Below are 26,587 nucleotides of genomic sequence, written 5' to 3' on the forward strand. Positions count from 1 at the left end.
CATTTTATGCCTCAAGTGTGTTCAGCGTAATACTGTTGAAGAACCAGTAATACTAAATTGAAGACAAATTCTGAAAAGTTTGTTTAACGAAACAGGGCGGCAATTCATTTAACCCTGCAAGCGTTTAGTTTGTGAAACACAGAATTTCAATTCGGGAGAATCTGCATTTAAAAATTACCCTTAGTGCAAGACAAATACTTCAGTTTGTATTTGCGTTTACGTAATCCCAAATGGTATCCTAACTGTGGATTAAAGGCAGCAGTAATGTGCACAGCTGTTTGCCGTTAAGCAGTTGAACAGTGATTAAGGAGTAAATGCAAAACAACTGCAACCAACTTGAACCTCTGCGCAGGTCCATAGAGCAAACAGGTTATTTTTTATGCCATGTTTCCAGCCACTTATTGAACTGATTTCATTGGTGGATTCCCCATAACTAAAATATTTCTAAACTATGAAATACAAGGTGTGCTTATAGTTAAGCTAATGTTTAAAATTGAAGCAGGATGAACTCTTCACCCCCTCGAATAGGAAGCAGCACCCAAACTACAGAAACAAAAGGTCTAAAACTATTTGAAAAGCTTACAAGATAAACTTTGTAAAAATTCAGTAGTGAAACGGGAAACAGAAAAATGTGATAAATGAGTCAAAAACAAAACTTTCCAATTAATTTATTTAAATTCATTAACGTTGCAAAAATACGATGTGCAACAAATCAGGACACAAGTTATTGTATTCCTAACAAGTCAGAGAAAAAGAAAATATTACATCTTCTTAGTAAATCAAGACCAACCCTAGTATTTCTTACAGGGACCACATCAACATCTTGCACACACAGTCTTCAGAACTTAATTTCTCTCACTGTAAAAGGAGAGCACTAGGCTATGCAACATTATCTGAACAGTGGTAAAATGATCACAGTACATTAATTGTGTCTAAATGACAGCATGTGAATTTATGGTAAGAAAAATGTATTAATCTTTGAAATATATATCAAAGTGCATTAGTGTCTAACGAACTCTGAATTGTGTTCCATGTGCCCCGAGGGCTGTGCAAGTCAGTGCCCTGAACACCACAAATATTTACTAGCTAGTTCATGTAAATAAACTGTTTAAGGGGCATAACTTCAGAAAATTCAAATACAAAAAGTGCCGTAGAGTAGCTAATTAACATTATTTTCCAAGTTCCTCCTTAGCTACACTGAATGTGAAAACGCATAAAAATTTCAAAATGCAAATGTTTTAACCTCTTGTAGAATGTCTTATAAAATAGAATTAGACAGATATTATAATAATTCTTTAGTAACATGAAAGCATTAAACTTTGATTTTCTTCTGGTGTTTGATGTGTTGTATTAAGTGCTTCATGTAAACTTTTCGTAAAAGTAGTTCTCAGAACATAAGAAATTAAGTAGATCTATCATATATAGCTGAACCAAAGTAACAGTTCTGTTCAAATTTTAGAGTCACTCCTTGCTGGTCAACACATTATTTTCAATTACCATTGAGAATTTTAAAGGATTACATTACTGGGACTCACCACTGATATGATTCTAATTCATTCAGAATCTTGGGATAGGAAGAGGGGGATGAAAGGCTCTCCAGGTAATTCTTCCTCACTATCAGAACATTGATAATCTCCCACTTCTCTTACCAGCTGACCTTCTCATGCAAGTCTAAGTCCTTAACTCTTTCTCCCAGCAACTCAAATGACACAATCCCTGTTCCTACAAGATAAACTCTAACAGAATAGTTGGTCTAACTGTAAGTACATTAATTCCTCTAGCTATCCCACCCTTCTGACATTTGTGATCCACTTCTCAAACAGCTATACAGGATGAGAAAAAATAGGCATGAAAACAAAACAGAATGTGGTAGCCGTATCTACCTATTTTCAGTCTATCTCCTCCTCCTCCTGTCGGAGCAATGTTAGCAATTTTCCACATGTAACATGGGAAAAAGGATGAAGCTACCTACTGCCACCTTATATACAACTTTACCGATCTCATTAGGAAACTGGATATATCCTAATGCTAATTTTTGACTATCAACTGAAGAAATCTAAAAAGCCCCTTCTCCTTTAATACAAACACTTTCAAATTCCCTGAGCAATGACATAAAAACAGCCAGAGTAACACAGTCATTTAAAAGAAGACTCTGTCAAAAAAGCAGATTCCTTACCTTTTTAAATTCTGGAATTGCAGTTGAAGAAAGTCTAGCTACCTATATATACCTGTCCATCAGCAAATTTCAGTATTCAGTATAGTTACTAAAGAGTGATATCCATTTTGGAACAATACATTAAATGTTTACCAGCTATGAATGTCAAAAGTAACGTAACCCTACACTTTAATCTGAGCGTTGTAATTGCTGACCCTCCCTGTTTAAACTTGCTTTTGTATGAAGAGACAAAGCAGAGGAAAATATGAATTTTCATTGTAGGTATTACCAGCCTTTGCCCCCTTCACTCCACAGTCTCCTTGTTCACATATTCCGTATGTAGCCTGCAGGTTTTCCTGATTGGTACAAGAAATGGTACCAGCCGCTGCCATATACAGCACTTCCTTTAACAAGGACACATTCAGTGGAATCTTAGCTAACTCATTATCCCTTTATAGTTTTCTTTCTCTTACTTCCTTGTTTTGTTATCTTCCTTTCCAGGTCCTGCTAGGCCCTACTTGGAATCATATTTCTTTATACTCCCCCCACCCCCAGTTAAAGACTATTAAGCTTAAACTGTGGGATCAATATAGTGTCTTCCCTTGGTGCTAATAAGGAATATGACCAAGCAGAACACAATCAGATTACTTTATAAGAGAAACTTTTGACTAAAAAGAGGCACTCAGAACCCAAACACAACAAAAAATAGTGGCGTAAGCATCAAATTAAACAAGTTAGAACCATGATCCCAGCAGAAAGATAAAATAACACAATTATATGTACTTTCACCTCAATCTGTAATGGAAAATTAAAACTGAATGATATGGGGAAAATGTCACATAGCTAGTAATTACAAATAACAAGTTTAATAAATGCTTTTCCTCTGACCTACTTATGATCTTAAGTCTCATAGCTATGAAACATTACGGGGCATGTCCTTATACCAGATTTCATCAAGGTATAGGTTAGAACAGGTATGCTTTTATATCTAGTGATTCACAGCACATCCCTTTGGTTACATCCCAAACGTTATCTCTGTTCCCTCTAAATTTTAATGTTCTGATAGAATATAGGCTACCTCTACTTTAAAAAAAATATGTAGGAAAATGCACCACTTTTGCAACGAGTTGTATCTATAATCAGGGACAATGCTTGCAAATGCAAAAGTCAATAAACAGTAACGTGTTGAAACTGAAGAACTGGGTACTTAATGCGGAGGAAAGCCACCTATTTAAAAAGCTCAGCCAGGTTTGACTGAGACCCAAATTTATAGATGAAAGACTACTTTTACTGATGAAAGGTCACTTAAGGCACTCTACAAATATAGACTCTAATCACAATTAAATTCAATATGATCTTTTATTCGTAAATTCAGAAGGAATGCCTAAACTGTTAGTTAGTTTGCTTTTTGAACACAAAGTATTTCTAAGATCTGAGCAAGCAATAATGGTTTTAGCTTTATTGACTATAATGACATTAGTTCAGGATTTGCCTACAGCAGCTGGATCCAAGTGAAGTCAGGAGGCTGCTGAGGAAAGTCTCATCCAGGGAATCCTCCAGCATCTGCCATAATTGGACTTGGGTTACTGTGTCAAGTTTATAACTGAGGAGGACAAAAAGTAAAGGAAATTCCCTTTTGTAATAGAAAACTTTACACTAAAAACAGCAATGATAAAAGCCAGTCTAGGATAGAATAAATCCTAGAGGTTTAGCTCCTGCACCTCAATTTTACTACTCTTTTGTAAATTACCTTATAAGAAGGGCTGGAGTGTGGTGTGACGCTTAAATTAGGCAGGTACTAATTTTACCAAATGTATAAGTCACACAAGTATATGACACAGTATTAGACCAACCTGTTGTTTTTGGATGATTTTGTGGGTAATTAAGTTCTATCTGGGGCATAAGTACAATTTCAATGTAGAGTCAAGGTACTTACCAAATTAAACAAGGAGTTTATATGCTTACCCCAAACGCGAAACACCGTAATATGATGATGCTCTAAGACTTAACAAAATAACTTAATTTACAGTACTGTCAACATAATTCAACAGAAAATGGGAAAACACACCTTATCTGACTGGGTCAAACACCTGATATGAAAGTATTTTGGTAAAGTGCCCACATTGAAAGTAGTTAAAAAAGCAGCCCCTATTTTCTAAAGAAAAGTAGTGACAGTGAATAACTCATCACATTCTCTGAATATTACACTGCACTCACACAAATTCAGGAGAGTGATACCCTGGACACACAGCTTATTTCACATTAGTGAACAAACCTAAAATTTTTATGAAGTTCTGACCTTTGGCCAGAAGATAAAATGTCTGATATATACATATATACAAACCCCAATTCTTAACCTCTTAAATTCTCTAATTCTAAAAACGGCTTTTTGACTTGTCTTTATGTTTAAAAAAAAAAGTGTGCAATACACTTGTATTTGTGTCTGAATTAAGAAATAAATGTTAAGTGAGAAAAAAACTCAGAATGGTACTAACCTATTTAGATTATGTACATGACCTTTGGATATTCATGAGAACCAGTTTAACTGTCCCTCACCTTATGAGCATATTTTCTAAGTGACCCAGGAAGTGTATTTAACCATTTACAAAAACAAAAATTTTAACATGCATTTTACAAAATCATGGTCTTATTTACCTGCATATTCTTCCATAAGAAAGGTATACATTAAAAAATATTGCTCAAAAACATAAAAATATATATTATCTCTTTCCTTTTCCATTTAGGCATATAAATATTTTACTGAAGAAAATGCATCATTTAATAAACAAATGCAAAAACTGCTTTATATAAAGTGTGGTTCTCTGCTATTTAGCAATATAAAATATAAAATGATTACAATATAATTAGCTAGTAAAGAGCTAAATTCGAGAGATCTGCAAACCAGTACAGCAGTGAACAGTCCCTTATACAAAAGTCCATTAAGAAAAAGTCAAGTCAGTTTTGTAACAGGTTACATAAAAATCAGGACCAATAAACGCATTATAAATGCAAAAAAGCACTGCTTCATCAGCACATTCTTCAGTCGTGTTTGGACTAGATGCCAAACTTACTGTTCACTTTCCGGTTCATCTTGTTTTCCATTAAGCTCTTGATCAACTCTGTTTAATGAAAACCAATATAGATAATAAGGTATCAGCAAATGAACAATTCTCTTTCTAAAAATAATGGCTAATTTTACCATTGATTATTGTTCTGTTAAAAACAAAGCTTTGCAAAGAAGCAGACATAGTAAAAAGGTTACCACACATTTTCCCAACCAGGAAAGATAATTTTTAAAGGCAAGAGGACACTGGCAAGAATGTGACTATTGTTTTTTTAAAAGATTATAAGATACTTTATATACAAATGCACATAAACTTTATTAAAAGTTCAAATTACAACAGGCATATTAAAATGTTGAACTGTATGTAGCATGGCTGAGGCAGGGAGCAAAGTGATCTGAGTGGCAGGAAAAATAATTCCCTCAAAAATGATTTTGTTAACTGAAATATTTAAATGCCACTCATGCCATCAACTGATCAACTTTTAAGTTCAGTGGTAAAAGTACGTATTTATGGATGCCATAATTATTCTCCGAAATTTATTGGTACACTTAGAATGTGAATACTTTTTATTTATCTTGATAGTAAGAAGCCACAGAATTTAATAATCAGAAGTATCTAGATGTAGATTAAAAATACGACTGGATCAGGAGTGGGATCCATAGAGATCACATCAAAATTTAGGCAAGTGGGGATTAGAAGAATTATGTAATTACCACACAAAAATTATAGACAACCCTTCACAGATAATGTACAACAATCTCTTACTATTATATTTGTATATTTATATTTGTAGTAGTTTTATATTTGTAGTAGTTTGAATCACTGATGGAGGAGAGTTTAAAACAACTTGGTATGATATACGAAGATACTTTTCATACTTGTTTCCATTACTACAATCACCTGAACATTAGTGAGTCAGACCTAAAAGCCTTGGCCTGTGGTAAAGCCAGATTAACAACATTTTAAAGTATTTTTTATATTGGTAGCAAAAATTTGAAAGGTACATATTCTTGATAAGGCATGCAAAACACATCAATCTTTTCAACATCTGAAATATCGGTATGAACTAATTTCATAATCACTTTATTTTTAAACTCTGTTCAAATATTTTAACAATCAACATCTACCTGGCTACACTTGCACTGAGTTATTTGAAACAAACATCTAAAACATTTAAAACTGCTGTATTTCAGCACACTCAGTTTTGAATCCTTATCACCAGTACTCATAGAAATTTCACCTTGGGAAATAAGCTCCCCCATGCAGTTTCTGTTAACTTGGTTTTAAAAACATGCCCTTCTATTTTGAAAACTTGAGTGTTACCTTTTTCAAGCTGACAAGGATTTATTATTTTTCAAGGCTAAAGAAACTTTGTACAAAAACTTAGACGTGCCTAAAAGATATATGTAATGATTCTATTTAAGATTAAATGAAAGTAAAAAAAAAAAATCAAGATAAAATAATATTGGTAGGTTTCAAACAATACATTTAAATAAAAAGTACAATTCTACTTTTTTTCTGATGCCTAAGTTACTTAACTAAGAATTTTGTAAAAAGGCACAACATAGCAGATTTCATCAACAAAGGCAATTCATTTTGAAATCCATGAAGCAGCTGGCTTCAAAATATTCTACAATTACAGACTACATTTTAAACTTCAGCCACTTGTCTGGCAAATTCACACCAATGTCTTGAGAGGAACGAGAAATTAGCAAGATCGAAAATCACTGTCCTTATCTCCATCTTAAAATGTTGAGCTGCATGGGCTTCCCCGGTGGCACAGTGGTTGAGAACCTGCCTGCTAATGCAGGGGACACAGGTTCGAGCCCTGGTCTGGGAAGATCCCACATGCCGCGGAGCGACTGGGCCCGTGAGCCACAACTACTGAGCCTGCGCGTCTGGAGCCTGTGCTCCGCAACAAGAGAGGCCGCGATAGTGAGAGGCCCGCGCACTGCGATGAGGAGTGGCCCCCGCTCGCCGCGACTAGAGAAAGCCCTCGCACAGAAACGAAGACCCAGCACAGCCATAAATAAATAAATAAATAATTTAAAAAAAAAAAAAAAAAAAAAAAAAAAAAAAAAAAAAAATGTTGAGCTGCAAAGTGTCACATAGAAATGTAAAGCTATGACTCTATCACATGGTCAACTGAATTCTTGTTCATCAACAGAGCCAAAATGTGTTCAAAGTTAAGAATATTCCAGCTCCAGTTCCTTATAATGGTCCAAATGATAACTACATACAATCTCTCACCTTAACTCTCATGAGACTGTATCAATCTGTTTTGCTAATTTAATTGTTAATATTTTTAAAATCCATTAACAAGTTAGATCTAAATCCTATACTTTTCTAAATTACTATATAAAATGGTAACTATTTTATACACTTGCCTTTCATCTTCTATGCCAAGATATTAACAGATGACAGTTTGTTATGCTCAAAGCAGAAGTGTTCAAAATTAAAATAAAGATGGAAAGCAGAGTGTTTTAACTATTAAATGGTACATTGAACTTTTAGGTATTTTATCACATGTAGAATTTGACTAGTTAGCAGGCCATTTAAGCATACAAGAAAATCAATGTTGGTTAGCCAAAGAATATGTGCATTGCAAATATAATCATCAACCCCAGGGGGGAAAACTGATACATTAAAAAAGTGCATAAATATTTCAAAAGCACAAGTTAGAGATTTAAAGTATGGTGAAACTGGTAAGGTATTATAAATAATTGGTTTTCCAAATAGTATTCTTAGGAATTTACTGTCAGTATTTATACCAAAAGCAGGGAGGAGGAGGTGTGGTCTTTATTTTGTAATTGGCATTATTATGGTGTTAAAACAGAGTGAATCCAAGTCATACTCAGCATCAGGAACTTTGGATTCACTCTATATTTGAATCCTGGGGTATATTTATATTTACAAATGCTATTATCTTTGTCTACGAGCTAACCAACCAATAAGGAAGAGTTAGTCTGTGCAATGCAAATGGACTAGTCTAGATGCAACCCAGTCAAGGTGTGCATATACCTTTTCTGTTTCTTTTTTAACTTTTCTTCTTCATACCTTGGTAGGGAAGAGTTATTTTAGTAAACATACATGTTATGAAGATGAACAAAAACTCAAAAAAAGGCACTAAAAATAAACTCAAAAGTTTGCAGGCAAAACCAAAAATATTTAACATACTATACAGGAAGTCAGAACTGACTTAAGAAATGTGGTTTTGACACATTCAACAGACTAAAACCTCACATTAATAGAAGAAAGAAACATTTTTCTATATTATAGCACTGTGATACTCAAGTATTTACGTTAACAGTCTTCTACCAATTCCTTTTAGAAGTTAGATAAGTGAATTTGGTAAACAGAACAAACTCCAGCCACTGGAAAGTATTAAGGTTAGACTGATATAAATATTTTACTTCCCTAATAATATTATTTGATGCCATGACGAGCTTACTCAAATTTGGAGACCAGCATGTTCAAGCCTGGAGAATGTTCTTTAGTACTAACCAATCAAGAAACCATCTCTTAAGACTGTAACTATCTTTAAAAATATAAATGAACCAAACCAGAAACAATTCCTCCTACTCAACTGATAGCCTGAAGAAAATGGTGACTTATGGGGAAAGTGCTGGAAAGTGTCTTCTTCCCTCTTTTCTTTGTTATAAAAACAAGAGCAGTTATAAAATAATTATAATATATGAAGGGAGAAAGAATGGGTACTGAAATATTTACCTCTTGCACATCAAAATATAAAGATCCAATACAATTAAAGAAATGAAACAAAACATACTGTTTTATGCATTCTGGTATTCCAACATATTCCATGGGGACAAGTTCCGCTAGTTCTGCCAAATTAAAGACGTATCTAATTTTTTGGCTGAATTTTGAGCTATGGAAGGAAATAAAGATAATTACCTTAATATTTCTGACCAACAGAACCGACAAGAAATTCATACAAGGAGTCTGTGGGGTTTTTTTTAAGAGTCAATGGTTCTCAGAAAATTACCTAATAAATGGTCTTGTAACAGCCAGAAGTGTTCTGATAAACCAAGAGGGATGTACAATGATTAGAGACTTTAGGTTTTTCCGTAACCTGGAGTTTAAAAAAAAAAGAAAAATGTAAAAGTTCTACAAATTCTAATGCTAGAAGAAAAGCTCAGACATCAGTAAGTATGTGCAAGTCTGTACAAAAAATTGAAGAAATCCTCATTCAAGAGTTGTCATTTGGATATGATATTCCTAAAGACAACAAAAAGATAACAAACAAAACAAAAGGAAATGCACTCTTGAATTCCAATGGTCCTTCCCACTGCCACGAAATGAACTGTACTTCATTTGCCTAAATTTACGTCCACAGTGTAGCCTGTTATTAAATGTCTCCTAGTATACATTCACTTGTCTTCAAGACTGTCAACCAGGGGTAGAAGCCAATACTGAATATAAAAGTAAGCTCTTTTCATTTTTCAGGATGGAGGGGAAACTGTTATTAATTTCTTCAACACCATGAAAGGCACTGGGCAGGCAGAAAGGTGAGAGGAGAGATCACCACAGGAACAGGCAACATGAATCAGATCTAATGTATTCTTATGGAGTCTAAAATTTTGATTAAAAGTTAAAAGCATTATCCTAGGCAACTTAAAATGATGAAATAAAAACTGCTGTTTTTATCATCATATTTCACACTTACAGTGATGACTAAGTATTTAAAAAAAAAAAAAAAAAATCACAAGAACCAGCCAATGTCATGTTCAGGTATGAAGAGAAACCTGTTACTGGATCTGAGTTGATTAACCTAGTTTGAATTAGCTGTGGTCGAATCAAACCAAATAGAGGATCAAAATTCCTTCCATTAGCATGGATGACTACCTCCAAGGAGAATACATTTCTAGAACTCATTCCAAAGAAAGATTACAGCTAAATAAGCATCTTAAGTAACAAAATATACTAAGCACTATAAATGAGGCAAAATCCAGAATGTAATAAAATAGGAAATGTACTAAATTCTCCATCCTTTCCCAAAATGTAAATTATAGGAAAATGTTTGATGTGGTACAAAGGAGAAATAAAGAGCTATTTTATAAGTTTGAAAATAGAAACTTGTTACGAAATTAATAAATGTAATTTCTGAAGAAATACATGGTGACTTTAAGTGGCAACAGAAAATAAAATTTAATCTAATAAGGACATAATAAACATTATTCAGACTAGCTTTCCACTTGCATTTACAATACCTTCTATCAATTTGTTGATAGCATTTCCTGAGCCATCCCAGACTGGGCATTTTTCTTCGAGTTGTTGCACCATTTAAATAAACGATCATGTAGTTTTCTGCTACTAACAGCTCCAAAGTGCCAATAACGTACCTGTAAAAATAAAGTCTTAGAAACAATGCTATGCAGAACCAAACCAGGTTATCCAAATAACGCAATTCCCTTCCCTCCCCTTCAGTGAGAGCAAAAATTTAAAACAGCATTAGTTGGTATTATGGTTATTTAAAGAAAAAAAGTTCTTTTCTTTTAGAAATACATCTTGAAATGTTTATAAATGATATGATGTCTGGGATTTGCTTCAAAATTATGCCATGGGGGAAGTATTTGTGGGAATAAAGTATAAACTGATAATTGTGGAACTGGGTGATTGTTACACAAAGATTTAATATACTTCTCTCTGCCTTTGTATATGTTTGAAATTTTCCCCAATAAAGCACTTAATGTGTCCTCAAGTGTAAAATGAAGTTGGAACATATAATCTGTAATATCTCTTCCAGTTTTAAAATGACAATTCTTCTGTTGAGTTGGAAAATGGATAGTTTTTATAATGCCAAGGGATAGACTTAAGGAATCAGAACTAGGATTACTTATATTGGGTTGGCCAAAAAGTTCCCTCAGGTTTTTCTGTAAGATCTTATGGAAAAACCCGAATGAACTTTTTGGCCAACCCAATAATTTCTACCCAGCTAAATAAAGTTCCCTTCCTTAAACTGGAGATCTAATAATGTACTCAATTCTGTCCAAACATTTTTGTGATGATCTACTTACTTAAAGAGATTGTCCATCAGGTATCTATAGTTAGGTTGACCACTTTCAGGCATAAAACAGACAGCAAACACAACAATGGCATTTAATCCATCCCCATAATATCCTGAAAAAGAAACCAGCATGATTATACTCTGAAGATTTTTCAGGGGATATCATTTATGGTTGATAAATTATAGTGGTGTATGTTCCACACATTTCTGAATCAAAAAGTATGTGTTTTTTTTTGTTCTGACCCTGTATAGTCTTTAAATCCTCTCTTCTCAAAAAGAAAACAATAAAATTTAAAGAGGAAAGAGTAGGCATAAAAACCAGAAACCCACTTAAATTAGCATACTCAGAAAGCTGCCTTATTTTAGCAAGCAGATAGATAATCCAACCAGATACAATACATCTGCAATAAAACATTCTTATGCAACTTCTGCTTAAAGTAGTTGCTCTTTAAAAAAGTTTTACATTCAATGATGTCTAGCATTTTGCAGCTTTTAGAGCATTAAATAGTAAGAAAAGATCATGTCTGACATAAGTCTAAGTGAACAAAAACAGCACTAAAATATATGTTTTAATTACAATCTCTAAAATATAAATGTTTTAATTCTCATACAGATATTAAGCTGTAACCCGCAACAAATACTTCTGCTTTAACTTTCATTCCTATTGTTTACAAATATGCACTAAAAAGGAACATTTCAAGTACATTAGAATATTCACTACCTTTTTTAATCCCTTAGTCACAAAACACCTTGTGGTAACTCAATAGGATAAAATGGCCCTAATTATTTTCTCCTAAAAAAATAAAGTGCTATTTCTCAAAAATATTAGGTTTAAACCATGAGGCAGGTCTCACAACTTGCTTCCAATGAACTAGACGAATTAATACATGTCTGTGGACTTCGTGATCCATATTATCCTGTTTTCTTCACTGAGTAAGACTAAATTAGGCAGAATAATGTAACTGCAAATATTCAAGAGATTTGCTTTCAGATGAATGAAGACTACAGAAATAAGCAGAATGCATTTGGCAGAGAGTAAATTAAGCAGAAATGACTATGTGAAAAAACCAATCTGCTTGACCTATGTGGCCCCCTGTCCTGAATTAGGAGGATTTCAGGTGGTATGACATGCTCTAAAGAGTTGTATTTTGACTACCACTAACATTCTGGTGCTATTTACACAGTGACTATGTAAACTTCTACATACAAGACAGTCAGACTGATAGATATTATAATTGCACTTCATAACTCTTCCTATCTGACTTGTAAATTTCTTAAGGAACAAAGCCTTATTTTTGTATATTCCATAAATATGAAAAGTGGGTGTTCCAAAAAAATGTGGAATGAACTAATTCTCTACTTTGTGGTAAAGCTAAATGATTTGTTCAGGGTTTTAAGGCAAATTAAGATTCATATTTTAAAGGGCCAGGTTGTATTTAGAGTATAACAACGTTCACAGGGGACTTCCCTGGTGGCGCAGTGGTTAAGAATCCGCCTGCCAATGCAGGGGACACGGGTTTGATCCCTGGTCCTGGAAGATCCCACATGCCGCGGAGCAACTAAGCCGGTGCGCCACAACTACTGGGCCTGCGCTCTAGAGCCCACGAGCCGCAACTACTGAAGCCCCCGTGCCTAGAGCCCATGCTCCACAAGAGAAGCCACCACAGCGAAAAGCCTGTGCACTGTAACGAAGAGTAGCCCCCACTCGCCGCAACTAGAGAAAGCCTGCGTGCAGCAACGAAAGAAACCCGCGTGCAGCCCAACACGGCTCCCCCCGCCAAAAACAAATGAATGGCAAAGAAAAAAAAAAAAAAAAAAAAAAAAAGAATGTTCACAGCAGTTTTAATCATAATAGCTCAAACTGGAAAAAAACTCACATGGCCATCAAAATAGTGATGGATAAGCAAACCGGCAGTAACAAGGAATGAACTATGGATACATGCAACAACATGGATAAATGTCAAAATCATTATGCTGAGTGAAAGCAGACAAGAGTGTAAACTATGATTCCAGTTACATGAAATTCTTTAACAAGCAAAACTAATCATGGGGTAGGCATTAGAATAGTGGTTACTGGAAAGAGGGTATTCATGGAGAGGAAGAACCAGAGAATTTTCTGGGGCAATGAAAATGTTCTGTCTGTCTGGGGGTGTAGATTATAAGTATATATGGTTATATGGGCATTCATCAAAATTCAGTGAACTGTACACTTAAGATTAGAGCATTTCTTGTGAAATAAGTCAGACAGAAGAATGACAAATACTGTATGTCACTTGCATCTGAAATCTAAAATAGCTGATCTCACAGAAACCGAGACTAAAATGGTGGTTACCAGGGGCTGGGGATAAAGGGGAGATGTCGGTCAAAGTAGAAACTTCAAGTTAGAAGATGAATAATTTCTGGGGACTAATGTACCACATAGTGACTATAGTTAACAATACTGTATTATGTACTTGAAAGTTGCTAAAAGAGTAGACTAGACCTTAAATGTTCCCACCACAAAAAAGAAATGGTAATTATGTGATGTAATACAGGTGTTAGCAAATGCTATGGTAGCAATCACTCGCAGTATATAATGTATCAGGGACCTTCCTGATGGTCCACTGGTTAAGAATCCGCCTTCCAGGGACCTCCCTGGTGGTCCAGTGGTAAAGAATCTGCCTTACAATCCAGGGGACTCGGGTTTGATCCCTGGTCAGTGAACTAGGATCCCACATGCTGCGGGGCAACCTGCGTGTCTCAACTAGAGAGTCTGCGTGCCGCAAACTACAGAGCCCACGCGCTCTGGAACCTGCACGTCACAACTACAGAGCCCGGGCGCCCTGGAGCCTGTGCACCACAACTAGAGAAGAGAAAACCCGCACGCCACTGCTAGAGAGAAGCCCACGCACTGCAAAGAATGATCCCGCGTGCCACAACTAAGACCCAATGCAGCCAAAAATAAATAAAATAAATAATAAATAAATCTTTTTTAAAAAAAAAAGAAAGAAAGAAAAAGAAAAAAAAGAAGCCACCTTCCAATGCAGGGGACACATTTTCGATCCCTGGTTGGGGAATTAAGATCCCACATGCCGTGGGGCAACCAAGCCTGCGCGCTCTGAAACCCACATGCCACAACTACTGAGCCCGAGGGCCACAACTAAAGAGAAGCCTGCACTGCAAAGAAAGAGCCCACGTGCTGCAAGTAAGACCCGAGGCAGCCAAATAAATAAATAAATATTAAAATTAAAAAATACATAATGTATCAAATCAACATATTTTACACCTTAAACTTATACACTATGTCAGTTTTATCTCAATGAAGGTGGAAAAAAAAGGAATATGCAAATGCTACAAAAAAAGGATTAGAGTAGTTCACTGTATATAAATTATAAATGGATAAAAAAGGGAGAAAGTCCCAGTTTAGGGGTGTCTAGGGATAAGGGTGGAGGGAGACAGTTTTCACTGTACACTCTTACACCTTTTGAACTTACTGTATGCACGTGTCAACAATTTTTAAATGTTGGCTTTAGCCTTTTACTTCAAACCTGTTACATTTCTAAAAGGACATGATGTTTACTATGCTTTCAAAATTATGTAATATCTCAAAGGAGAGATTCTCTTAAGCATTCAGATTTCTGATATTGTATTAAATAATCTAAAAAATCTTTGGTAACCGTTACCTCCATGGCTGATAACTTTTTTATAGGGTTCAATTGCTTTCATATCAACCCTGTGGTCCTGTTCTCCAATCCTGAACATACGCCAGCGTCGTCCATCTTCTTTTTCCTCTGCTGCTGTATATTCAGTAATTGAGCCTTTCCTAATAACTTCAGTAGTCTTGGGTTTTGGAAGATCATCTGTCAAAATAAAAGGTTTTTGAATCACAGATTGTTATTTATAAAATAAAAATCAAATTACATGTTAACCACTTTACTATCTAATTAGATTGTTCAGAGAATTTTTTTATTATACCTTCTGTGGAATTTTATTTATTTATTTTTTAACTTTTTATTTTATATTGGAGTATAGTTGATTAACAATGTTGTGATAGTTTCAGGTGTACAGCAAAGTGATTTAGTTATACATATACATGTATCTATTCTTTTTCAAATTCTTTTTCCATTTAGGTTGTTACATAATATTGAGCAGAGTTCCCTGTACGTGGAATTTTAAATATTTCTTCCGTAATAGAGGAAAAGGCTTATTCTTGATATACGGCCATTTTGTTTTTGGAAATCATGGTTCTTTAAGTTTTTTTGAATTGCTTAATTCAGAAAGGACCTAATCGCAGTACAGCGTACATCCACAAATTCAGAAACAATAATTCATACAGCCATCAAAATCTTAGTACACTGGCCCTACAATGCCTTTCCACATTCTATTTACAACACTGTCCTTGACAGACAGTTACCACTATAGGTTACTTAGAGCAACTCTCTGGGAGCCAGTGTTTTTTGTTGTTGAGCACATAAATTATTCCCCAAACATTATAATACCAGATAGAAAGTGGTTAACGAGTCAATGATTATTTATCATTTGATCAGTCTTATAAAGCAGAAAATTATTGATAATATTCTGAAGTGTACATGCAAAAGTCTATTTTAAATTGACATTAGTCAAAGCACAAGCACCAATGATTAGGTATAATTTACATTTTAAGATTGCACTTTAGCTGATTTTTAATGAAGCAATGATTTTCGAAATTTTAGTATCATAGTCCTTACCAAAAGACGGGGGGAAGGGGAAACCTACTGTATGTTAGTTGTTTGTTTCCAAGACAAAGCTGTTAACGGAAAATATCCCTCCAGGAAATGACTACAGCAGCATTAAAGAAAGAAGAGACAAAACACATAGGCAGAAAACTATTTCAGTATCTTTATAAAATATTGCTTATTACTGGATTGCATATTGAACCAGTGAAACAGGGAAGAAAAAAGGAATAAAAGATAACAGCACATTAAGGACCTTACTCTACTGCAGATAACATACCAAGTGACAAACACTGCTTTGAAATAAAAATCACTTTAAAGATGAACTAAACATATATAAATTATTAACAACTATACAGATACTGTAGACAGCAATTATCTAATTAAAGAAAGCATGCAAAGCAAAACACATGCCAATTCCTTTCAATTCCAAATAACTAATGATAAAGAATGTAAGGGTGGAGCCTAGGAGAATACATTAATTCAAGGTAGTTGTTTACAAAGTGCAGCACTATCAGTCAAACCTATTTAAAAAAAAAATCACCCTCAAAAAAAACCACTCCCTTCAGAACTCCCTCTCTGCAAACTCTTAACTACTTCTAGCACACTCCCTAAAGCATACGTTTCTTCAAAGCTTTTCTTCTTAGTTATCTACTGAATAAAAGAACATGCCATAATTATCAAGCAATATTGGGAGCAACATGGAAAAACGTAAGTTTACAGCATTGGGCAATTAAGAAAAAAATAGAGCCACATGTGTAATCTACTATAAACAGTTTTGAAAGCCATCATATTCGGTGTTTAGCCGAATTTCATATCTTTGCAATAAATATATGAACTTTAGAAAGTATAACATTTCAACAAAATCCCTTAGCCATTGATTTTTCCAACAAAATCCCTTAGCTGGTTTCATGATCAAGTTTTAAGTTTTTCCAATTATCCTAATATGAAAATGCCACTATGTATGTATATAAACACGAACATTCATTAATAAAGGTCAGGTAAAAATAATGAAACACTTACCTTCCCACTCAAATTCATTACTGTCCTCCGATGGTGTATCTAAGTCATCTAAGTCAATCTCCCCACTTTCATCCAAATCATCTGACAACACAGAGCCATCACTAGGATCCAGGGTTAGGCTAATGTCAGGAGCCATTAGTTTCTTTCTCACTTTATTGCCATTAACTTCTAGTGAGCCTGGAATGGGTAAAAAAAAAAAAAAAAAAAAAAGTGAAAGATATATTTAGAAAAAATGCTTAGATGTATAAACTGAATAAGAGAAAAACTTTAATCACTTTATTCTTGAGAAAATAACATTAATTAAACACAATTCCAAAGCACTTATTTACAAACTTTGGATTTTGATCACTATTGCTTCTGTATCACAGCAAGATGACACATCCCAGCAAGGATATGCCTTTTTAAATAACAGAAGCAGACCTTATAGTCACCTTTTACTATTAAAAACGATCTCCTCTCACCCCTTTATGGTTGAAATTTCTAAAACCCAAAGGTATGTTTCTAAAAAGTATTCCAAAGCAATCCAAAAACGCTTTCCTAAACATTCAAATTACCCTTTGGCACCCTGTGATGGAACAAAAACTGAGTATATTTTTTATCTTGACAAAGAAATGTGCCCCAAAATAGCACAGTTAAAGTCTATCACTAAGTGTCAAGTTCTTACCAGGCTGACTCTCTGGTCCAGTTACAGCTAATATATCTGCTTCAATACTATCATCTTCCGGTAAAGGTCTAGAACACACAGACACAATTTTTAACCCAGAAATTTAAAAAAATTTTTTTTGAAGTTCAAAGATCTATTAAAATAGCTTATAGAAACAATTATGTGGAAAACTGAATAAACCAATGTTTCTTAAGGCTTAGTAATTTACAAACCACTGTTAAAGAAAATTTTCAGACTGTCTGAATTGACTTACACATTTACATAAGCAACACATCAAAGTAGATATATACTCCTTATGTAACTGCTCTTAAATACAACTACACAACAAATTAAAAAATCATTAATCTACAAAACAAATATATTTCAAATGCATGAATTTAATGTGATGCATGATACAATGTATAATGAAGCTGAACTGGCACTCACAATGGGAATATGGTAATGATGATTACATATTTTGAGCTCTGCATTTCTTTGTTACTATGATCATGCTATGCTATGCAATGGCTCAGTACTCTCACCAGCTGTCCATATTCCAACTGCTAAGGAACCTTCTTATGCACTGGGATGGTCTTCTGACCAAGATGGCACGGAAGCATCACTTAAATATAAAGTCTGCCTTTGCTCTTTTTCTCTTAACCCAACTGGTGCCAATACAATTGTAAACACAAATGCAAATGTGTCAAGGTAGCTCGCCAGATAATCTAGAAAGCCCTTCCTTGTTTACTTAACAAGCTTTTTTTTTAAAATAAAAGCATACAACTTAACAATTCCTATAGACTTCTAAAGACCATCTTCCCCTAGAAACCCCTCAGACTCTATTACTAGTATTAAATACTTTGCAACACTGGGTTTCTTTAAGAAGCCCAATATTCATTTAGTAAGTCAGCAGTCCCCAACCTTTTCGGCACCAGGGACCGGTTCTGTGGAAGACAATTCTTCCACAGACGGAGGGGGCGGTGGGCGGGGATGGTTCAGGCGGGAATGCGAGCGATGGAGTGGCATTGAAGCGGCAGATGAAGCTTCACTCACTCGCCCTCTGCTCACCTCCTGCTGTGCGGCCGGGTTCCTAACAGGCCACAGACCGGTAGTGGTCCGCGGCCTGGGGGTTGGGGACCCCTGTAGTAAGTGACATCTCAATAAAGAAACTGTGAAGTTTTGTTTTAAATTTGTTTTCATTTAAAAGCATTGCTCACATTGGAAAATCTTCATCTTGCCATTCTTCCTTAAGTTCAACACCTTCCATCCTCAGCCTGGACTCAATGTCAACTACAAGCTCCTGATAATCCAGCGAGCCAAGGTCCTGTAAAAAAAGAAAAAAAAATTTATAGGCTTATTTTTCACTTCATCTGCTGAAAAGATGCAGTAATCTTATACCTTAGTTCATACTTCCACACTGATCATGAAATAAATTTAGTGGGTTGCAACTACAAGTTTTTTCCCCCAAGAATTAGAACAGAAAACACAGTGTATATATTCTAGTAATTACTGTTTGTAATAAGGGTATTGTGCAGTGAAGTACTTGCTTCCATTTGCATATATGCATGTGTGCCCCAGGACACGATTTAAAATTTATTAGGTACTGCGTATTAGGTAAAAGCAATTCGCGGGATGGGGGACACAAATAATAAAAGTAAATAAATATATGCTCTATTCTAGACCCATAATTAAATTTTCTGTCCTTTGGAGAGAGGTTAATCCTGGAAATTGAACACTAGGTAAACAGCATTTACACTCGCTTGATTCAGCAGAGTCCAAGTGGTGTGCTGTCTCTTATATTACTTCTCTATAGTGCCAATGCCATAATTCCTGAGCCACTTAAAGAAGGCTATTCAGTACCTGCCCAGTAAATGGATTATGCTATGTTCTGATTTGCTTCATATCTATAACAAGCTTTTCTCATGTAGTTTAGCATGAGTTTTCACACACTGAATTTAGTGAATATTTCTATTCACGCAACTCCATGTTTTAACTTAGTTTCAGTTTTTCCAAGGAAGGATGTGGGTGCCACTATCCTCAGTTTACAAAATGAAGGATCAAGAGTTTGGTATAGTTGATGGAATAAGAAATACAGGTTTAAGTATATTATTTAAGAAGTCATTAAGATCAACTGGTTAACCGTGCAACAAAAATCGTGACAACTTTAGGGGGCAAGAGGTATAAACGGAACATTTAGTTCACTTACATTACAGTAAGTCAATAGATGTCTAAAGTTATCTTTTAAAAAAGAAGTAAAACATAGATGTCTTAAGAGATAGAAAGTATTACTAGTTATCACTAGCAGTTTTAAAACAAAGTTAAAAGTGGTTGACACCAGTGGAAGAAGAAAGAAGGTGGGATGGGGAGAATGATGCTATTCATGGTAAATCCTTCTAAATTATTTAACTTCTAAAACCATGTAGGTATAACTTGTGGTCATATTTTATGGTTGCCTTACCTGCTGTGTCATTACAACATTCAAAAGATACACAAAGTTGTACCAAAAAACCATTATGTTCTAGAACAACAACAACAACAAAATTACATTGGAAATTTTCTAAAGTGTTAGATTTCACATAATAAACTAAATTCATATCTCTGCCAAGACTGGGAGGCTCTTTTCCCAGTTTGAATTCTTACTTATGCTCAAGAGATTTCAAACATTCTCAAAAGATCTAAATTTTTGAGGAACCACTTGCAAATAGAAAAAAGCAAATGCTGTCTTTTCTTCACCAACATGTTTGCTGGGAAAAGTCAAGTTAATTTATACATAGGAGTAAGGCATTTTTAATTCTCTGGGAAAAACTGAGCCAGGCAATTTTGAGAAATGAACGGAAAACACACTTAAAATATAACAATCTTGACTTATTTAGCAGTTTCGCTGTTTCTGATACATAACCTATAAAGTAGTCTGACACACCTTCAAGGACCACTTCATAGACTGTTCTCTGACAGCAACTCTTACTCTCTGTAGAGAGGAAAACAAACAAAAAAGGGATACCTACTTTAACCAATAATTTTCTATTTAGAACACAGAATTATTAGAAAAGACCCCCAAATTATGACCAATAAAACCCAAATACTTAATACTTATTACTCTAGAATTCATGTTCAAGTGAGACCACAGCATTCTATTACTAAAGGTTGAAAACTGACAGTCTATTCCAACTTTCATAACTGTTTTTCTTTTTTGGCTGCGTTGGGTCTTCATTCCTGCGCACGGGCTTTCTCCAGCTGCGGCGAGCGGGGCCTACTCTTCGTTGAGGTGCGCGGGCTTCAGGAGTTGTGGCTCACGGGCTCTAGAGCACAGGCTCAGGACTTGTGGCGCACGGGCTTGGTTACTGCACGGCACGTGGGATCTTCCCAGACCAGGGATCGAACCCATGTCCCCTGCACTGACAGGCGGATTCTTAACCACTGTGCCACCAGGGAAGTCCCTCAACTTTTAAATTCATTACACTTCTCAGTGTTTATTCAAATCTTTGATACTCACTATCAAGTGAATTAATGTTTTTTCCTAGATTTAATAATCAGAGCTTTCATTATTTAGTATCACATTTTTACTGGGTGTTGGAAAAATATTAGGATGTTCTGAGTATTTTTTTCAAATACCCCACATACTCAGAAAAACATTTAATATTTCAAAAATATAAGCGGTGAATGGAAGTTGCTACCACTATACTCCCAACATATAGCACAGTGTCTGGCACGTAATGGGTCTTTAAACATTAGTTAAATTTAAAAGTAAGCATTTAATTGTAAGGTTTAACACTGAATAGTAAGCATTTGTTTTGCTCAACCTCTTAAGCTTTTTTTTCTAATTAAACTACATAAATAGGCTTCCTGTTAAGTTTTACCCCTCAAAAAGAGCAGTGAAAATATTTGGGGCAACCTACATACAAGCAGTGTCTATTTCTGTTGGTAAAATTATTCCTTGTTTGTAAGAGAAAATACATACCTTGTGAAATTCTAAAAGATAAACCATGTCTTTTAGCTGCTTTATCACTTGAACAAGTCAACCACGTGAAAATACTTCTCTAAACACCGACAGCCAGAGTCTGTCAGCTCATTTAGCTGATTCATTCCACTTTTACTTTAATATCATTGAGTCATGTGATGTTAATACACCCCAGCATATGGACATGGATATTTAGTTTGGGGATAATTAATTAAGCTAGTTAAATGAAACCTAGGAGGAGAGAGAAATACAGATTCACTCTTAACCATTTCATCACAAATTTTAGGGGAAAAGTACACTAGGTAAAGTTTAAACGACAGAGAGAGGACTGTTCTTAGAAGCACATTATCAGCAGCTGTAAGAACAGGAAACAAGAAAGGAGCAATATGAAAGCACAACTACTCTGAAGGAAATCAGGATACTGCTGATTCACAAGTTAATCGAGGCTGTTTCCCGTTTTTTGTTTATAGATTTGGTAAATCAGAATGGGGAAGTAATACTTTAAGATGCCAACTGTTAAAATAACCAAATGCAACAGGAATACCCTGATTTCTCAACAAATGTGTGGTAGTGGTGGTACATCAATATTTATGCCAGTTAGCAGTGGAGGTCACAGAGACAAATTCAAAAACAGTAGCTGACCTCAGTGAGGTGTGGTGGCGAATTCAACCAAGATGAAAATGGGGATTTCCCCATGCAGCCTAACAATATAAGCAAAAATTAAATATTAAGATCATATTCAGAACTGCCTGAATTATAACTTACAATTTTACATGACAACTTTATTATTATGTAGTTTAACCTAGATGCTGGAATAGGTGTTAATAACCAACATGTATGCTGAAATCAATCTGGCAAAAGGAAATGCTTAGGCAAGGCTTTCACATCCCCATTTAAAGGAAAGGGCTTCATTCTAAATATTTATGTTCACTTTTTCCTATGAAGCTGGCAATACTGGTAGCACTACGGGAAAGTACTTTAGGCCAGCCTATGTGTTTAGGAAGGTCACCAGAACACCTGTAAAAATCCTATATGCTTGTCATTGCTTCCTTGAGAGCAGAGTCATGCAGGTTTTTAAGAATGAAATGACACAAAGATATCATATCGCCTCACACCTTAGAACGGCTATTATCAAAAAGACCAGAAATAACAAACGTTAGCGAGGATGTGGAGAAAAGGGAATCCTGGATGGGAACTGGTGCAGCCACTATAGAAAACAGTTAAGGAGGTTCCTCAAAAAATTAGAAACAGAACTCCCATATGATCCAGCAATTCCACTTCTGGGTATTTACAGGAAGAAAATGAAAACGCTAACTGGAAAAGATATCTGTACCCTCACATTCACAGCAGCATTATTTACAATAACCAAGATATGCAAGCAACCTAAGTGTCCATTGATGAATAAACACACACACACACACACACACACACACACACACACACGCAAAGGAATATTATTCAGCTATTTAAAAAAAAACTTTGCCATTTGCAACAACACGGATGGACCCTGAGGGCATTATGCTAAGTAACATAAGTCAGACAGAGAAAGATGAAGATTATATGATCTCACTTATGTGTAGAATCTTTAAAAAAACCCAAAAAGACAGAAAAACCAAAACCCCCGAAACCAAGCTCATAGATACAGAGAACATACTGGTGGTTGCCAGAGGTCATGGGGTGGGAGGTGGGTGAAATGGATGAAGGGGGTCAAAATGTACAAACTTCCAGCTATAAAATAAGTCAGTCCTGGAAATGTAATGTACAGCATAGTGACTATAGTTAATAAAACTGTATTAGATATATGCAAGTTGCTAAGAGAGTAAATATTAGAAGTCCTCATCACAAGAAAAAAAAATTTTGTAACTAAGTGTGGATGTTAAGTAGACTTATTGTGGTGATCATTTTGCAATATATTCAAATATCGAATCATGATGTTGTACACCTGAAACTAAAAAAAAGTCACGTCAATTATATATCTCAATTAAATGTGACACCCTATCAGAAATGTTAACACAAAATTCAAGAGAAATTACAATAGTGCTGTTTCTCAAAATTGTGACGATAAAGCACAGGATAATTATGCCAACTATACAAGGTACATTATATTATCAGTATGCAGAATGTACTGGAAATGCTCTGAGACCTTTAAGAAGATTAAAGTCTAATAGCTGATCTGTAACACTTTGCTGTGGAGTTACAAATACTGGATGTAACATAAAATTATAACTTTGGAATATTATTATCATCACATTACACTAGCACTCTGCTTTATAGGATGTGAGCTTCACATGGCATCTTTTGATCCACTATCAGCCAAGGTTAAATTATCGGAGCTGGCTATACATATACCTCCTTTCTTAGGTGCCTTTCTCCACCACTGCTCCTTCTACGAGCATTACACCAGAAGAAGGAAGAGAACTACTTTCCCAAAGAGTGCTTTTCCCCTTTACTAACCACTTGTTCATCCATCATCTCATGCGTCCCACCCAAAAATTTTCTGTCGTATAAAACATTGATGTTATTATCCCCATTTTATCTTATATATGAGGCGAATAACACTACATTCTGGTTTCCAGATTAGACCTAGACTGTTTCTAATACAGCACACTGTCCCCAGTTCACTGGCAACTTTCTACAGAATAAGCCTGCAATGCCAGATTTGGCTACACTTAGCTTCAAAGGTCCTGTAATGCCTAAAGACTACAATAGCACTGACTTATGATGATCCAGTTCAAGCCCCATGTTTGCAGAAGTGAACCTGTCATACTTCTGTCTAAACCCAATAATATTAGGCTGCAATAGAGGAGATCATGAAAATCAGAAAGAGAGTGTGGAGAAAATGTAAAAAGATAAGAACTAAGGAGAAGATATGCAAAATCATAAGAAAATAGTCTGTAGGGTAACTAGACACGGTAACTTCAGTTACAATTTTGAGGAAACAACACCCATTTACAAAATTGCAGAAATTCTTATATAATCTTAGAGAAAGAATACGTTTAATTTTAAAAATTAGGTAATTAAGCATTAGGAGAAATAGCCTGATTTTTTTTTAAAGTGAGAAAAAACCCCCAAAAAAACAAAAACCCACCGAAACACAATCACACTTCATTAAACTAACTATATGGAAGGCGCTACGACTACCTGAATGACAAAAGCCGTGCTCTCAAAGAGCTGCCCAGAACAGGGAAGACCGAGGGGAAGTTTCAAAGCAACTTAACAGACCCAAATACATTTCTGATTTAATAGGAGTTGCTCTAGTAGATCTCCAGTGGTATCAAGAAACTCAAACCACTTTTGCCAGGTACGGAAGTAAAAGGAAGTGTCTGAATCCACGCAGGAACTGGGCTTTTCACATATCAAGGTCCATTAAAGCCCTGGTTACAAATGCCACTTCCGTGTCTATTCCCCGCGGGCATGGAGCACATTAGACGTCCAAGTTTCTTTGTTCTGCACCAGGACCAACGCTGGTGACAAATAAGGGACCAGCGTGGCCCAGTCACTGCCCCCAGAGCGGGGAATGTGCAGGGGAGCAGAGAAGAGGGCACCACCCCTACAAACGGAAAAGAGGTGGGAGAAGGGGGGACGAAAGGGTGGCAAAAAGCAAAGAAGCCTGGCCAAAGGCGGGGGCCTAAGCGAGGCAGGGATCCGGGAAGCGCCTCCGGGCAGTTTCCGCGGCGCCTCCTACAGCGGATACCGATCTGGGCTTCCTCTGTCGGGCGGTCCGGGATAAGCGCCCCTCGGACATCCCCCCCGTCCACCCCAGGACTGTTCCCAGCTCAGACCCGCCGTGCCCAGCCTTCCCGAGTCGCACTGACCCCGGAGGAACCCTTGGCCTCCTCGTCCTCTCCGCCCCTCCAGGCCGGCGACGTAGGGCTGACGGCCAGGTCGCAGAAGGTGGCGCCGAGCGGAGCCCGCTCCCCTCCGACGGTGAGACCCGGGCCCAGTCCCTCAGCCACAGCGGCAGCGGCAGCAGCCGACCCGGATGCAGAGAGCGGCTCCGGCGGAAGTGACAACATCCCGATCTTCTCCAGACGCCGCAGCTGTCGGAAGCCGAGGCGGAGCCGTGGCGTCTTCGGGAAGCCTCAGGGTCCCTCCTCCCGACCACACCCTCAGCCGTGGGGTGGGAGGGAGGGAGGGAGGGAGGGAGGAGCTAATGCCTGCGCAGGCGCCCGCGACTTGGCCCGCGGGGCTGTCAAGCGTTTCTTTCCGGGCGGCGACCTGTTACACACCCCTGCGGCCCTTGAGAGAGGCTACAGGCGCTTCCTCGCCCGGCGCAGGACCGCCGCCCTCGAGTCTCAAGGAGCCATTTTTATATTCTTTATGTTCGCTTTACTGATCTTTATGATAGTGCTATATAATAAAATGGATGCAAAAAGAGGAGGAAAGGGCTTCCCTGGTGGCGCAGTGGCTGGGAGTCTGCCTGCCAATGCAGGGGACACGGGTTCGAGCCCTGGTCTGGGAGGATCCCACATGCCGCGGAGCAACTGGGCCCGTGAGCCGCAATTACTGAGCCTGCGCGCCTGGAGCCTGTGCTCCGCTCCAAGAGAGGCCGCGATAGTGAGAGGCCCGCGCACCGCGATGAAGAGTGGCCGCCGCTTGCCACAACTAGAGAAAGCCCTCGCACAGAGACGAAGACCCAACACAGCCATAAATGATAAATAAAAATTAGAAAAAATAAAAATTATTAAAAAAAAAAAAAAAAGAGGAGGAAAAATATCTGATGTCTCACTGGGGAAGTTAACCTCAGAAGAATCCTTAGAGTTTGGTAAAATTGTCCCGGGCGAACAGCTTTATAACAGTGCTTCTCAAATTGTTACCAGAAAATTGGGTTCACCTCTTAGAGGGAGTTGAGCCAAAAGACAACCAAGGTAAAGATCAGGAGAAGGAAGGATTTATTACTGGCACCAAGTAAGGAGGAAGCTGGGGAATCTTTCCCAAAGCAGTGTCTGCCAAGCAGAGAACTTGGGGAAGTTTTAAGCTAAGGGTTCATGCACATTCACGAAGGGGCTTGAGCAGAGGAGACTGCG

At 36.6% G+C, this 26,587-nt stretch overlaps 1 protein-coding gene across 3 annotated transcripts; it reads right to left on the reverse strand.

Moving 5' to 3' along the window:
* Positions 1-652: 652 nt before the first annotated feature.
* On the reverse strand, positions 653-25,584 carry BNIP2 (BCL2 interacting protein 2). 3 transcript variants are annotated; one of them, XM_068552746.1, is made up of 12 exons: positions 25,376-25,584; positions 20,523-20,570; positions 18,820-18,926; positions 17,624-17,691; positions 16,960-17,136; positions 14,908-15,084; positions 11,256-11,358; positions 10,449-10,580; positions 9,224-9,310; positions 9,008-9,106; positions 8,242-8,277; positions 653-5,274 (listed from the first exon to the last, which is right to left on the reverse strand). In XM_068552746.1, exons 1-12 carry the CDS (start codon positions 25,574-25,576, stop codon positions 5,223-5,225), a joined length of 1,287 nt encoding a protein of 428 aa, XP_068408847.1. In that variant the 5' UTR covers positions 25,577-25,584; the 3' UTR covers positions 653-5,222. The 3 variants fall into 3 exon arrangements, with proteins under 3 accessions (XP_068408847.1, XP_068408834.1, XP_068408841.1); XM_068552733.1 differs by lacking the exon at positions 20,523-20,570; XM_068552740.1 differs by lacking the exons at positions 8,242-8,277; positions 20,523-20,570.
* Positions 25,585-26,587: the final 1,003 nt, after the last annotated feature.

This window comes from Eschrichtius robustus, chromosome 1 (assembly GCF_028021215.1).
Source record: "Eschrichtius robustus isolate mEscRob2 chromosome 1, mEscRob2.pri, whole genome shotgun sequence".
In the NCBI taxonomy this organism is placed as follows: domain Eukaryota; kingdom Metazoa; phylum Chordata; class Mammalia; order Artiodactyla; family Eschrichtiidae; genus Eschrichtius; species Eschrichtius robustus.